At 40.0% G+C, this 14,574-nt stretch overlaps 1 protein-coding gene across 1 annotated transcript; it reads right to left on the bottom strand.

Moving 5' to 3' along the window:
• Window positions 1-7,802: 7,802 nt before the first annotated feature.
• On the bottom strand, window positions 7,803-14,574 carry Gpr65 (G protein-coupled receptor 65). Its single transcript, XM_004642779.2, has 2 exons — window positions 14,497-14,574; window positions 7,803-9,048 (listed from the first exon to the last, which is right to left on the bottom strand). Exon 2 carries the CDS (start codon window positions 9,043-9,045, stop codon window positions 8,017-8,019), a length of 1,029 nt encoding a protein of 342 aa, XP_004642836.2. The 5' UTR covers window positions 9,046-9,048; window positions 14,497-14,574; the 3' UTR covers window positions 7,803-8,016.

Below are 14,574 nucleotides of genomic sequence, written 5' to 3'. Positions count from 1 at the left end.
TTGGTCCTAAGAGCAGTGGGAAACACTCACCTCGTTGACCAAGTGGCGATAAGGGTGGTCTGCTCCAACGTCTCTCCCAGGGAACATAAGTCCTTTTCTACCAAAGTGGGTCATTTCATCCACCTCTGCCCAGGCCTGAGGAGGATCCCAGGCCGAGGGGAGGCTGGCTACCGAGCAGTGCATTCTCCCACTGCGCACGTGAGCTACGTAGCACATGCTGCCTCCGTAGCGAACAGAAGGCTTAGGTGAGAAACCCGAGCTTGGCCACCTTGTGTAGCAGCCTGACCTCGCCTATGCTCAGATATTCTCCACCGCTCCCAGCTCTCCCCGTGCTGGCGCTGGGGCAGGGCAGAGGGCGCTTCCCTGACCTTGCAAGGTCAGGGCGGAGGCGGAGCTCTGCTGCTCGAGGATCCACTGTGCAAATCAGAAAAGGCTACGCCTATCTCAAAAATCTTTCATTTCACTTCTTGGAACATTGTCATGCTGATGCTGGAACAGATACTTTGCTGCCGTATTCTTTCAAACTGCCCGCGATAATTGTGCGAATCTACCGCGACTGTGAGCTGAATGGTGGCCCTTAGACATGGATTTCCTGGGCAGTATATAATGTGCACCCCTGGGGCACCAAACTCACTTTTTATGGCACAGGGATGTGCATCAGACTGTGTGAAGTGTTTCGCAAACACCTGCGGCTCCCTGTAGGGAAAGCCGACTGCTGGCACTGACCGTCCCACCCACTGGCGAGGCTTCTCACACCACGAAGTCCATCAGTTGTGGCCCAATTCCTTCCTTTCAGTCTTCCCTGTTTTCTAAATCTCTGTTGTTTGTTTTACTTATTTTAATGTGTTGGGTCCAGGGTCTCACTACTCAGCTCAAACTCGTACTGATCCTCCTGTTTTCAGCCTCCCCAAGACTGGAATTACAGGTGTGCATCGCCTGCCCGGACTCCGTCATGGCTCAGGGTGCCCAGAGGTAGGGCCGGCGCTGCATGTGCTACCAGGGATCGAACCCTGGTCCCTCTTAGTCCACTGAGCTGTCTCGCCAGCCCTAAGCCATCCTTGTTTTCTACAACCAAGTTCACTGGCTTAGAAGGGCTGCATAAGAGGAGCTTTGATGACATCATAACTTGTCCTTATTTTCCCCTGATGCAAAAAGAACAAAAAGCCCCCACAAAACTCCCCCAAGTTTAAGTCACCTAGGCCTCTTTCTGATATGAAATGCGAACCTGATGGATGGTACAAATTCCTATTTCTCGATAACGTCTGTTTTTGGAGGTTCTCCTCCCCTGTGACTCACAAACAATTCCGAATTCCTTTCAGCTAACGGCACATTTGCTTCAGGGGGCAGGCCTCTGGGGGCGGCAGTATTTTCTGGATTTGAAAGCATAACCGGAAAGGTCTCGCAAGAGTTATGTTGTTATTATTATTATTTATTAAAGGCAGCTAGAAGAGACCAAAAGACTCCAGCATCTTGTTTCCTCACAACTCCCCGAGGGAAGAGTCTTGGCAGACTTTGTCTGTGTGTGTGAACACAGCAGACAAGAGTTTAAGCAGGGGTTTTGCCACTGCTTAATGAAGGGTGCTGACGTCATCAGCTAGAGACGTCTTGTTTTTCCTGTTCTCTTTCCCAACAAATACAGTTTATAATATCCCTGCCACTCAAACTCATTATTTAAATAAAAAAAAATCTACTTATCTATGTATTTAATGTATTTGGTACAGGGTCTCACTATGAAGCCCAGACTCATAGTGATCCTCCTGTCTCAGCCTCCCCAGAGCTGGGATTACAGGCATGTGCCACCACGCCCATTCTCAGTGGCTGGCTCAGCACACCTGGGGTCCTGGGGCTGGCACAGCATGCTGTAGTGGAGATTGAACCTGAGTCCTTGCACTTGCCAAGCAGGTGCTTAGACTGTTGAGCTATCTCTCCAGCCCTACATCTCAAATTCTTCTAGGTCCCTTCAGAGTTCAAGGTACAAAAAGATGTGTTTCCAACTGAATTAAAATATTGAGAGATTTATTTTGTGCCATAACAGCAACTTGTAGAGATTTCCCATGTATTTTTTATTTTTTTTAAATTTTTTTTATTTATGAGAGAGAGAGAGAGAGAGAGAGAGAGAGAGAGTGGTGTGTGTGTGTGTGGCCAGCTCAGCCCACCAGGGGGCGGGCTGGCTGGCATGTGGTGCTGGGGGATTGAACTGTGGTCCCTGTGCTTCGCTGAACTTGTTCTAAGTAGGTGCTTTAGACCACTGAGCCATCTCTCCAGCCCCCGAGATTTCCCATGTAATTAGAATCCAGCCCCATTGTCTTAAGATTCCCTAAGGTTTCTTCCTTCTATGTGTTGGCTATTTCATGATAACAAAGGTTTTAGCACTTCACCTGTGGGATACATTGCCAGAGGCCATAGAAAAAGCCTTGTTCCAGTATCTAGGCGGGTTAGTTTAGGTGTCCATGACTGAACCAATTACCATGACAAGAGGAGTAGGCTGCTTTTGTTTGATTTACTAATGTACATGTTCCATTGCTGAAGGCAAGAAACTTATGGATCTGGAAGTTAGGCGTGACCCCAAAATGGAGCTCTGGGGGATGGAATGTTTTCAAGAATGTCTACTAATGCATAGGTACCTGGGCTTATACCCTACTTTGTCCTGAACTCCATGATACTCAGAGAGGTAGCAATGAAGCGTGGGGGCTCAAGGACCCCTACAAACTTGGCAACATCAGTGTTGTCAATGACTGTCACAGCCTGGAAAACAAAGTCTCTTCTGTTTTCTTAGCATCGTGTAAACCTCCATGATTCTGCTGTGAACCCCAAAGCGGATGACTGCTCAATCTGGAATCTCTTATCGCTTAGGAACATGTGAGTAGGGACTTGCAATTAAGCTGAAGAAAAAAAATGCAGCTGCAGTTTTTTTTGTAGCATGGACTGTAGGTCAATAGAGATCGATGTCACTGTGTAGCCTGCAATAAAGTTAAGTCAGTTTATCAGCAGAACACTAAAAGTTTAGCGGAGAAACATCTTAAAAACATTTTTTATGAATAAGAAATGATGTTTGGAAGTCAACATGACAATCCCTATTACTCCCAATTTAAGACGAACATAAAGGTCATTGGCAATATCTACCTCTACTGCTTTACTTTAGCAAATGTAAGAAATATTAATAAAGACTTCCCTAAAGGGAGATTCTTTCTCTTTAATCTTATTTTTCACACAGAACTGAAAAAATTTCAACCAAAAAAAAAAAAAAATACAGGTAACTCCAGGGTTTCTGGAATAAACCCGCCAGGGTACTGAAGTTACACCATTTTTAGGATAGTCCACCAATTAACATATTACTTAATTGATTCAGGAAGCAGTTTTGATAAATGGTGAGAATGTCTGGAATTCTTTTTGGAACTAAAACAATAGCTGTTTCTAAATTTCCCATCAGAGTTTCGAGGCCATAGAATGCGTTAGTGCCAATAAGTTTGGGAGGCAGGGCCGGACATGTTGGCGCATTTTGAGAGGACTTACCTCAGGTGAATGTTTACAAGTTCCCTCAGATATCTGGTCAAGTCACTGTGGAGTAGGCTTTCTTGACTGTATTGGATTTGAAACTGAGCGAACACTGTCTAGTCAATGAAATCTGTATTTTTATCCAAGAGCTGGCCCTGAGCAATGTGGAGACTTCTCCAGCTTATTCTTCTACTGGCTGTGTGGATGATCTGCTGTGTGAACAGCTAACTGCAACATTATTTGAGCAATCTCAGCCTCTTTTTTAATGTGTAAATGTATATTGCTTCATAAAAGGTTTCAGAAAATTATAAACAGAAGGAAAAGAGGCTACAGGCCATTATATACCTCCTGAAGTGCAAAGGCTATTAAAATTTGAACATGATTGCATTACTAGGATTTGGAGACAAATGGATTTAAACAACTCAGGATAACAGATGCAATGTTTTTACACTGAGCCCTAACAATAATAAATAGAATTAAAAACTATTCACATACTGAATTACATCTTGACTGTCATAGATGTTAATTTATAATAGTAGGCAAAATTGCAAGCGCCTTACAACCCACATGATTTATATCTACGAGAAAGATGTTGTATCTACGTGAAAGATAACCAGTGTGTTCTCATACAGCCAAGACAACAAAGTAAACACAAGTCTTTAAGGCTAGGTCTGAGGTTTTGCAGACATTATGTAACTTAGCCTATGTTCTCTTACTTGTGGACTGATTGATTTTAACCAGCTCGAAAGCAAAAAAGATTACTGAAATTCTATTCAGCTTAAGCCAAGAGAAACTATCTGATGATTGCTGAACTTTCCAAAGAGCAGAAGAATAAATGACATAAAGGGAATTTCAATGTTTCTCCTTCATTTCCAGTTCATAGGGGTTTGTCTGTCTGCTTGGGTAAGAAATGCCATGGCACATCACCGCCACCTAGTGGCCACATGTAGGATATGCGTCTGTTTTTTTTTTTTTTTTTTTTTTTTTTTTACAAGAACAGTAACTATCCTTACCCCAACACTTGTCCTTTCACCCTGAATTTGATCAGTTTTTATTATTTATTCAAACCAGGTGTATCGTGAATAGAAGCCAGCTAATCACAGCGGGCTCCATCTTCAAGCTGTTAGAAAGACCAAAGAATGAAGTAATAGTGTACAGGTATCTCCTGTATTTAAAATGAATCGGGTGACTAAGCTGTGAATAAAGAACCTTTTGAAAACAGCCCCTGCTTCATGTTACATTTACATTATGTCTCCCAGGGGGCATATACTCAGTGGACTTGTGCAAGCAGCTCAGTTAGAACTAGACTTTTCTGGAATAACACAGCGATGAGAGTATGCAGAGAGATGTTTTCATAGCACAGCTCCCATGGAAGACCCTTCCAGGGAAAAAGAAAGAACAGGAACTGGAAAAAATAATCTTAAAAATGTCTTGTCCAGCTGCTGACTTAGTAAAGAAAAATAATAAAAATAACTCAGATGATGCATCATTTCAGAAGCACAGAACTTCATGTAACCACGAAGGTTCCCCAGGCTATGTAAAGAAAAGGGAACCTCTGAAAATCTACACTTGGTCTCTTTTCTGGTCTTTCCAAGAAGTCAGTTTTGAGTTCACTCTATGAAAGAATAACATTCTAAATAATAAAATACAAAGCAAAAAAAAAGTAAGCAAGTTACAAACGGATGTGTATCTGAATGCCAACACCCACAGTGTGTGTTCCTCAGAACTGGGATTCCAAGGAACAGGCAGTGGTGAGTGTAGCCGCAGCACCAGAAACCATGAAGGCGCTTGCATTAGCTCCCCTCACGCTGTCTTTCTGCTCCCAGGGGCTCTTCCAGCTCCTGCGTAGCTATTCACCAGTCCTAAAATGATGGAAATGACCAATAGTAACATTCAGGCAGCTCATCACAGTGTGCAAAGTGTTTTGAAATCCACTTAGTAGAAGTCAAGGTTGCCATTGTCCCTACAGACTGTAGAAAGTGAGCCATGAGGAAACTGGAAAATTTTCAAACAGGAAGTGGGTGATCTGCTGTGCCAGTTGAACCTTCTCACCACTAAGTTTCATGTAATAACTGCGAACAGGTCTAATCTCATCCAGAAATACTTTCTGCTTAATAGGGAACTTTAACAAGAAATCTAAATATCTTAAAAACTAAAGGGTTAACTACCCAGCCCTGATCGTTCTAGATCGTGTCTAGAACATTCTGTTCAAGTTGTGGGCAGCCTCCCAACTCTCCATGGAGAGAGTTTTCTCTGGGAGAAAACATCAGCCTCCAACCTGGCTCCTTTGAGAAGCAATTCTCTAACACCATAGGTCAATGCTTTGCTGTTCAACATTAATTATAACATTCTTAAGCATAGCACAGATTAGTATTTGCCATGGTTCTGATTCACATAGCCAGTCAAAGAAAAGTCTTAGTTCCATAGCAGAGTAATGTAATTATTACATTTAATTTAATTACTATATTATTACATTTCTGGAAGTGTTAATGAAACGGCTTTTTCTATTTCTCTATGCTGATCAAAATTAAACAATTACAATTAAAAAACATATGTAGATATAGATATAGATATAGATATAGATATGTTTTTATCCTGCCTAAAAAGGAAACAGAAGTATTTTAAATACTCATAAAGGGAAAGATTCAACTCTGGAGAGAATTCACAGTTCCTGCATTTGAGGCCTGTCACTGCTTTCAGCAAAGTGTCTGATCTGGGACAACACTCTTAATGTAAAACCTAAGCTTCCAGATATGGGAAAATTATGTCTGGACCATTTATTTATTTATTTATTTTTTTCATTTATGTAATCGGTATAGGGTCTCACTATGCAGCTCAGACTTGTAGTGATCCTCCTGTTTTCAGTCTCCCCAGGGCTGGGCTTACAGATACTTGCTACCACTCCCAGAACACACCCAGACTCAGTCACTTGCTCAGCGTGTCCCAAGGCAGGGCCAGCGCAGCATGAGGGACCGAGGATTGAACCCTGGTCCCTGTGCTTGCCAAAGCAGGTGCTTAGTCCGCTGAGCTATCTTGCTGGCCCTGGGCTGTTTATTTTTATTTGCAATCAATTCTCACATTGTCTATCATTTATTGGTAAGTAAGCAAACAGCTAAAACTATTTTACTCTTTGTTTCAATGTCTCTTTAGTCTTTAAGCATAGATGGGTATGTCTCAGAGTGCCCACACAGAATCTATTCGTTCTCTAAAGTCATAACAAGGAAAATGCAAAGAATAGAGAATGAAGATATGGCCTCATATCAAGGTGGACCTGTATCACCATGGGAAACTAGCAGAAAATTATCATAATCTTTGCACGCACTGATTTTTCAGTGTTTATTGGGAAATTCACTATTGGAAAAATATTGGTCACTTTATTAGCACTTTGTTTTCAAAAGTGAGGACCCCACTTGGTATCAAGACCTTTACAATCTGGTCATCTTTGGAGTAGAAAGAAGAGACATGGAAGAGAAGAAACTGAAGGACTAAAGTAAAGAGAATTTTAAAACTCTTAAAAGATATTCAATAGAAGAAATGTTTACCTAATATTTACCTACAACTAGGTAGAGTAATTGTCATAACAAAAATTCAAAAGAGGGGCTGGGGAGATGGCTCAGTAGAATAAGTGCTTCCCTGGCAAGCGCAAGGGCCTGAGTTCAATCCCAGGTTTTGAAAGAAAAAAAAAATATACATATATATATATTTTTTTGACACAGGTAATTGCTAAGTTGCTTAGGCTGGCCTAGAACTAACAATCTCCCTGCCTTAGCCTCCTGAATATCTAATACTGGGCTCCTTGCTCTCTAAATATTTTTAAGTCTGAGTAGAAACTGCTGAATGGAATATTCCATACATCAAATAATGTCAGACAAGTAATCCAAGTACTATGTACACAGTTAAAGCTTTTTCAAAGCTTGAAAAAGAAGCAAAACAAAAACTGAAAGCCTATTGACTTTTAATTTATATAGAAAATTTAAAATCTCTGGGACTAGGTTTCAGAACTGACGTTAATTTCACGAGACTGTTTCTTTTGTAGCCCCAAGACTTAATGCAAAACCTTGGCATGCACAGTGGGATTGGCAAATGTTTGTTAATCAATGGGATCAGAAGCAGCATTTGGTAGTTGGGCTTGTGAGAACTGACGCCTTTTAGATAGACTAATATCCAAAGAAAGAGCAAGAAATATCCTGGAAACCAGACGCAAAGGCCATTGACTTAAAGACTAGCCTATACCTGACCCATTAGCCCCCGATGGATGATAGAGCACAGACACAAAAACAGTTGTTGCTAACAACAATGATCTAAAGTCATTAGGAAAATGCTAAATTGTGTTTAATATGCCACATTTAATCAACATCAAGGAGGGAATTGTACAATGAACTTCAAAAATATTTCCACTGGATAGGATTAAAATATTCAGTTAGAATACCTAATCCCTTTCCATAGTAGATTTCCTCTGCAAAATTTAATCATGATGATATAATGCTATGTATCTTCAATCCCTCCCCCCAATTTTTTATTTTATTCGAAGACATCTAATTCAATAGTATCTCTTGTAGACATTGAAATTGTGCGTTTTCTTTTTGATTTATTGCATTTCCCGGTACAAAATTTCAATATATTCCACATATCAGATCTTCCTGTTTCAGTTACAAAACAGTACAGAATGGGATCTGCCACACAATTTAGACTTGTTAAAGCGACAGTAATTCTATAGATTGCATACGTCTTTTTTCCAGACTCATGGTCGTCCAGGTTGACATCACGCTCTAAAATGCAGCGGATCAACAGCATCACATGAAAAGGAGTAAAGCACAGGAAAAATGTCAAGGTGATGCTGAGAAGCAGTTTTATGATTCTTATCTTTTCAGTGTTTTCTGTGGCTTGGTTATGCTGCACAGCTTGGTAGACTTTCTGGTTGCAAACCAGGATGATGACCAGAGGTGCTGCATAGCCTGTACACATTCTAAAGAGGTTGAGGTTGATTTGCCATTCCTCCAAAGGGTATTTGTCATAGCATAAAGTAAATGACGTTTGGTCATTGCAGTATTCAGTAGCAGTTTCATCTTCCCACAAAATGACAGAATTAAAGACGGATTCCATTATCCAGATCGATAGGCTGACCATGAATGCAAATTTTCTTGTTCTTAGTAGAAGAAACTTCAAAGGGTAAACTACTGCTAAATACCGGTCAACGGCAATGCAGGTGAGGAAGCCTGTGCTGCTGTAGAAGTTCAAGTACATGAAGAAAGCACTTCCTTTGCACAAGGCAGGAGAGAGAGTCCAGTTGTCTTTATTCCAAGTATAGTTAACCCACAGAGGGAGAGTTAATGAATACAGCAAATCTGACAGGGATAAACTGAAGAGGTAAATTCCTAGTTCATTTTCCTTCTTTGCTTGAAGAAAAGACACACACAAAGATCCGATGTTGGCTGGGACACTGATGACAATGACAAAGATGTAGATGATGGGGAACAAGTAGTGGTCCACGTCATGCTGCTCTTCTGTGCATGTGCTGTTCATGGCTTCTCTTTTAGATGACAACGACATTAGCCTGGAAGGTAAACAGGAAAATAAGTCCTGCCTCACTGTAGTTTAGTTTCCATATCAAAATCTCTTTTACCCAGAGTTCTTTTCAATATTCCCATGATTTCAACTGTTCTAATCAATTCATCAGTGCTTTGAGAGGGTGGGAGTAGGTCATACAGATTGGCAATAGTTGGAAGTCATAATCCAGGCTCATGGCAGTTAGCTAAAATGATCAATTCAATTTAATGAACAGAAGTCTGAGCATTAATTGTCACAGATCATGCTATAGAACCCCCAAGATCAACTGGAGTGTCCCTTAGCTTCCATGGAGTGTTGTCCCAATTTAGTTTTCTTCATAAATCTCACAGGAGATTGGTGCAAACATGAATAGATCTAAGGCTTTGATTTCACAGAGATTTGTGTCTTTTAAAAGTACCTTCATTTCTAGAATGAAGGATGAACTAGAACAGAGTAGATTTTATAAGGTATGTAACCTCATTACAACCATGATTCTGAAGCAATCTTGTTGCATGTATTGAAGATAGTGAAATGGAAAAAATTTAACTGACCTTAACAAATAAAGCCAAGCAGAGATATTTTTACCTATTTCAAATAAGAGTCACCCAAGGGAATGATAGACTGGATGGAATTACATTTCTTGCCCGACACGAAGGGACAGTCAAAGCTAAAGTTCAAAGTCATTTTAGCAGCTAAACAGCAGTTTAAATATTGAGTAAATGCTCTCAGTTTGGTAAGTGCATTTGGTGTGTGACAAACGCTACGGGTTATATAATTTTAGATATTTGATTTCTAATACAAGTTAGGCAAAGGCACTTTCTAAATCATCTTATTACCAAGGAAAATCTTTTCATTAAAAGATGATGAAGTTGACTTTTAAACCATAGCAGCTTGAGAGCCGTCATGCATTGTTAGGCAAGCTTATCTCTTCTGTTGATCTTTTGCTTCCTTTGTGCATTAGCTCATTTAGTCTCTCCTACACTTTCACGCATAGAAGGGTAGGTTGGTGTCAGTTCTAGGTGAAATCTTGTGATCAACAAGTTCCACTTTCATTAGGTTGGTTTAGTTTTAAAGCCATCATCTCCTAAATTCAAGTGAGAGTGGAGCACTTATGCTTCTCTTCCACCTGGAATAGAAAAAAATACTTCCATGCTCTTTTTTAAGTGGGACTTTTGCTGGTTTGGATAATTTACTTGATAATGACCTTCATAGGAAACTTTTCAGGGACATTATGCAGTGCATCAGGACCACTCCCTTCCAAGTGTAGATAAATCTTAAGCACAAAAGAAATTTACCATGACAAGACTCAGGATTTGCTAGCAGAGTAAGTCCTGTCCAGAATACATATTATAGCTCACTTTTAAAGCAAAATAGAAATCACAATCTTCTAACATCATGTTTTGTTGCCTAAAAACATGAATGAAATTTGAAAGAAAAAAAAAGCCCAGTCTTACAGGTAGAGAATTTTCTAGAGAAGAAAAATTGTGATGGATAAAGGAAAGTGGGAGCTGTGATGAGGGACCCAAGTGAGCACAAAAGTTGTGGATATTCTGGAAGCAAATGTACATCTGGAGAAAGCAACAGAGGCTCTGGGTCAGGGCCAAACACAAACCTTAGTACTACCTTACTACTGTATGTAGGAAAGGATCCCCTACCACACCACACACATTAGAATCCAGGAGCCTCTCCCTTTAGGAAAGGGTGAGCAGAAAAACAAGGTAAGATAGGGTAGGATAGGATAGGATAGGATAGGATAAGATAGGATAGGATAGGAGGGATAGGTAGGATAGGATAGGACAGGACAGGACAGGACAGGATGAGGTGAGATGAGATGAGATGAGATGAGATGAGATGAGATGAGGTGAGATGAGATATCAAATGCTACAGATGTTTGCAGAGAGCAGAGAAAAATTGTCACGTTCCACACCTCAGTTTGGTTTTTGTGAGGAGACTTTAAAAAAAAAAAGTTTACTGAACACACATGGCCTCTGATAGGTCTTCACTTGGAAACAAACTTTAAGGTAGTCCATGTGTGCAATTTTACTAGTCATTAAGAAAATAGGAACTAAAACCAGGATGAGTTACTATGACAAACCCACCAGAATAAATTGGATGGAAAATATGTAAAACACTGAGTATTGGTGAGTATGTAGAACATCTCCCTTGTCATATATTGCTGGTTGGAAAGCTGGTACTTAGGCATGCTACATGCTCAAGCAGTTCCACTTCCAGGTACATGCTCAATATGAACACACACATGCTTACTGAATATTATGTAGCAAAATTAGAGTGTTCACAGTACCGATAATAATGAACAAATTATTTCTACATGCAATAACACAGCTGAAGCTCACAAATGTAATGTTGACAAAAAAAGACAAAACCTAAAAAATCTGCACTGATAAAAACCACAGGAGTTACGCTATGTTGGGAGGAGTCAGGGCAGGGTTAGATCCCAGGCAGGGGGGCAGGAAATGCTGAGAGAGGAACTAAGGGGAACTTCTGAGATTTTGGCAATCTTCTGTTTCTTGATATGGGCTATGATTCCATGAGTCATACCCAGTTTGGACACATGTGTCAAGCTGTACACACTTACCAAATATACTGTTTGTAAAACTTGATCAAGCTGTGTACTTAGGATATATGCATTCATTCTGCCTAAATAACTGTATTACAACTAAAAAGTTTAAAAGTGGAATGAAAAGGTTGTGTAAGCTGCCAAACATTTCAACAAATAATGTCTGTTTGGCATGCAAATGGGTCTTATATTCCTTCCTAAGAAATATTAATCATTTCTTCTTACATAAAAGGCAGTTCAGAACAGCAAATAAATAACCCAAATAGTTAAGGAATTTTTCTAAGATTAATATGTATTATATGAAAAAAAAATAAATTCCAGGAACATAGAAGAAATAAACACAAATCTTCCCTTGAGGAAGACTTGCTCACCCTGGGCTTCAATGAATCTCATACAGTTCTAGCACATATCAGAGAGAGAGAGAGAGAGAGAGAGAGAGAGAGAGACCATTATGTGAGACTGAAAAGGAATGAGAGAACTAGGTCCAAAACAGCATTAGAGATACATTAGTACATGTGTAACAAAAAGTGTATTTAATAGATTTAAGGAAATAAAAGGGGATTGGAGCATACAAATAAGGACCAAGAGAATATAACAATGATGGGACATGTTTTTTAAAAGATTGAAATAAATTTTCTAGAAATAAAAACTATACTAACTTAAACTGACTCCACCAATTACACTCAGCTGTAGAAAAGACTAGTGAATTGTAAAATGGAGTTAAAGAACTCAGGGTTAAAGAAATAGTAAAATATCAACGAGACATAAAAGAAAAGGTGAGAAGGTTGGCATATATTGTTAAAAATTCCATGAAGGTAGAAAAGAAAGAATAAGGAAGAGGCAATATTTACAAAGGTAATTCTGAGTGCTTTCTAGAGCTGGTGAAGGCCATCAAACCTCAAGATACACAAAGCCTAGCAAAGCCCAAGTAGGATTAAAAACAGCCAAACATGGAAACTTATACTTGGGTACATTGCAATCAAAGTGCGTATCAGCAAAGCCAGAGAGAAAGAGGAGTGCTTCCGAAAGATAAAACTTTCTGACAAAGAGTTTATCACCAACAGTAACAGAAACCAGAGGCAGAGGAATAATATTCCCAGATATCTGAGAAAAATATATAGCATCTTGTAGTTACACACCCAACAGAACCAAATTGGGCAAAACTTGGAGTATTTTCAGGTAACTGGCCACTGAGAAAATTTACTCCCCAATTCCTCACATTGGAAACTGTTAAAGAATATAAGTGAAGAAGAAAAATGACACTAGAGTAGAGTCTGAGATGCAGGAAGGGCTAAGCTGTTGAGGGGATTCCGAGGAAGGCACACCATGCTCAGAACTAGTTTGTATGCTTGAACCCTGAGCGTTGCCTCCCTTCAGATCAGAAGGAAGGAGACGCGAGCACGGGCACAGGCTCGCCTTTACTCTTTACCAACATCCCTCGGTAAGTATGCATGGCTTCCTCCTCACACACACACAAGAGATTAGATGCGTAAGACTGAAAAATGATTTTAGGAACGTTTATAAACTTCTCAATGGAATGAATACCTGCAGCTGCGAAAGAATCTCTCCTCTTACCAAGAACAAACACAAGACTGGGGGGCTTGATGAAGCAGATAGCAGACCTCTGCTCTGCTTGGCCACAGGGGCAGTAGAAGCTTGTGGTTACGAGCATGGGTGCGAGGGACAGTTTGAGAGCCCTCCGGAAGCCTGGGTCTCTACGTCTTTCTTCACCTCGCTAAGTTCCGGTTTTCACACATGGCAGTAACTGCATCATAGTAGTGTGGTGAGAGGATGTGGGGGCAAAGAACAGCACAAATTCACCGGACTTTGGCTGATACTGTTGCTTCAGTGACAACATCAGTAATGAGCTCTCTTTTGTGCTGTCTCCTACATTTCTTACAAGCAGATTATTTCTGGCTATATGGTCGCAGAGCATAGCAGGTGGGCGAGAGGCACTGAGTGATTTGTGCAGTGACACTTCACACGTGACGCCAAGCGTTGCAGACACAGCTTGTTAATTTAATGGGTATGAATCTGGGTTTTGATGGATGACATACTTTCTATTTTTCAAACATCCTTTTGAGTGTTATTTTGGCTACTTCAATAGGATTTTGAAAAAATTGCTTTTAGAATCAGAACTGACAAGTTTTAATTTTAATTTTCACCAGATGCCATAAGGATAACTTATACTGTGTTAGTTTACATATATTTTTAATCAGCTCTTGGTTGAGCTTGCTGGGTTATTACTCAAACAAGCATTTTATCACCTGGTAGTGGAGAAAGATCTGTTCAGAAATAACCGAAAGCAATATGTATTAATACAAAAGGAAACTCTATTATAAGAGAGGCTTGTTTTCATTTTTCAGTTTAATAACCACTTATTAAGGCTATGTTTCAGGCACTGTGATAGGCACTTGTTAAAAAGTAACTTCTAAAAAATCCTCCCTTGATACCAGAGTCATTATATCTTAATTCCACATTTTTTCTCATGGGTATAAAAAATGCCTTAGACCATTGTATCTTGAGGAAATGATGCCAGATACCTCTTCAGATAGGAGTTGGTAGGATTCTTTCTAAACAATGTAGTTTGCAAAATACATCGTTTCCTGAAAAGGAAACAGACCACAAATTGTCCCCTTTTGAGCAACCAGAGTTTTACCTAACTACTGGTAGTTCTCGATTTAAAATTTGACATCCTCTGACTACCGTTCAACATACAGGAGACAGGCATCTTCCCTATTTCCCTTTCTCTTTGATGCTTTGGATTGCTACATTTATGCAATCTAAATGAGATAAAATATCCCAATTGTTGCTAACAATCACCCCAAAGAATGCTATCTAGTGTAAAATCTTGTTTCATTTTAAGATCTTACACTTACCCCCGCTTCTTAGAGTGATGATCTTTGTCCACAGAGGTGCGTGATAAGTCTGCTTGCAGCAAGAAGAGAAACCAG

The sequence above is a fragment of the Octodon degus genome, unplaced genomic scaffold, assembly GCF_000260255.1.
Source record: "Octodon degus isolate 3935 unplaced genomic scaffold, OctDeg1.0 scaffold00161, whole genome shotgun sequence".
NCBI classification, from domain to species: Eukaryota; Metazoa; Chordata; class Mammalia; order Rodentia; family Octodontidae; genus Octodon; species Octodon degus.
This window is presented reverse-complemented; position numbering and strand designations above follow the sequence as displayed.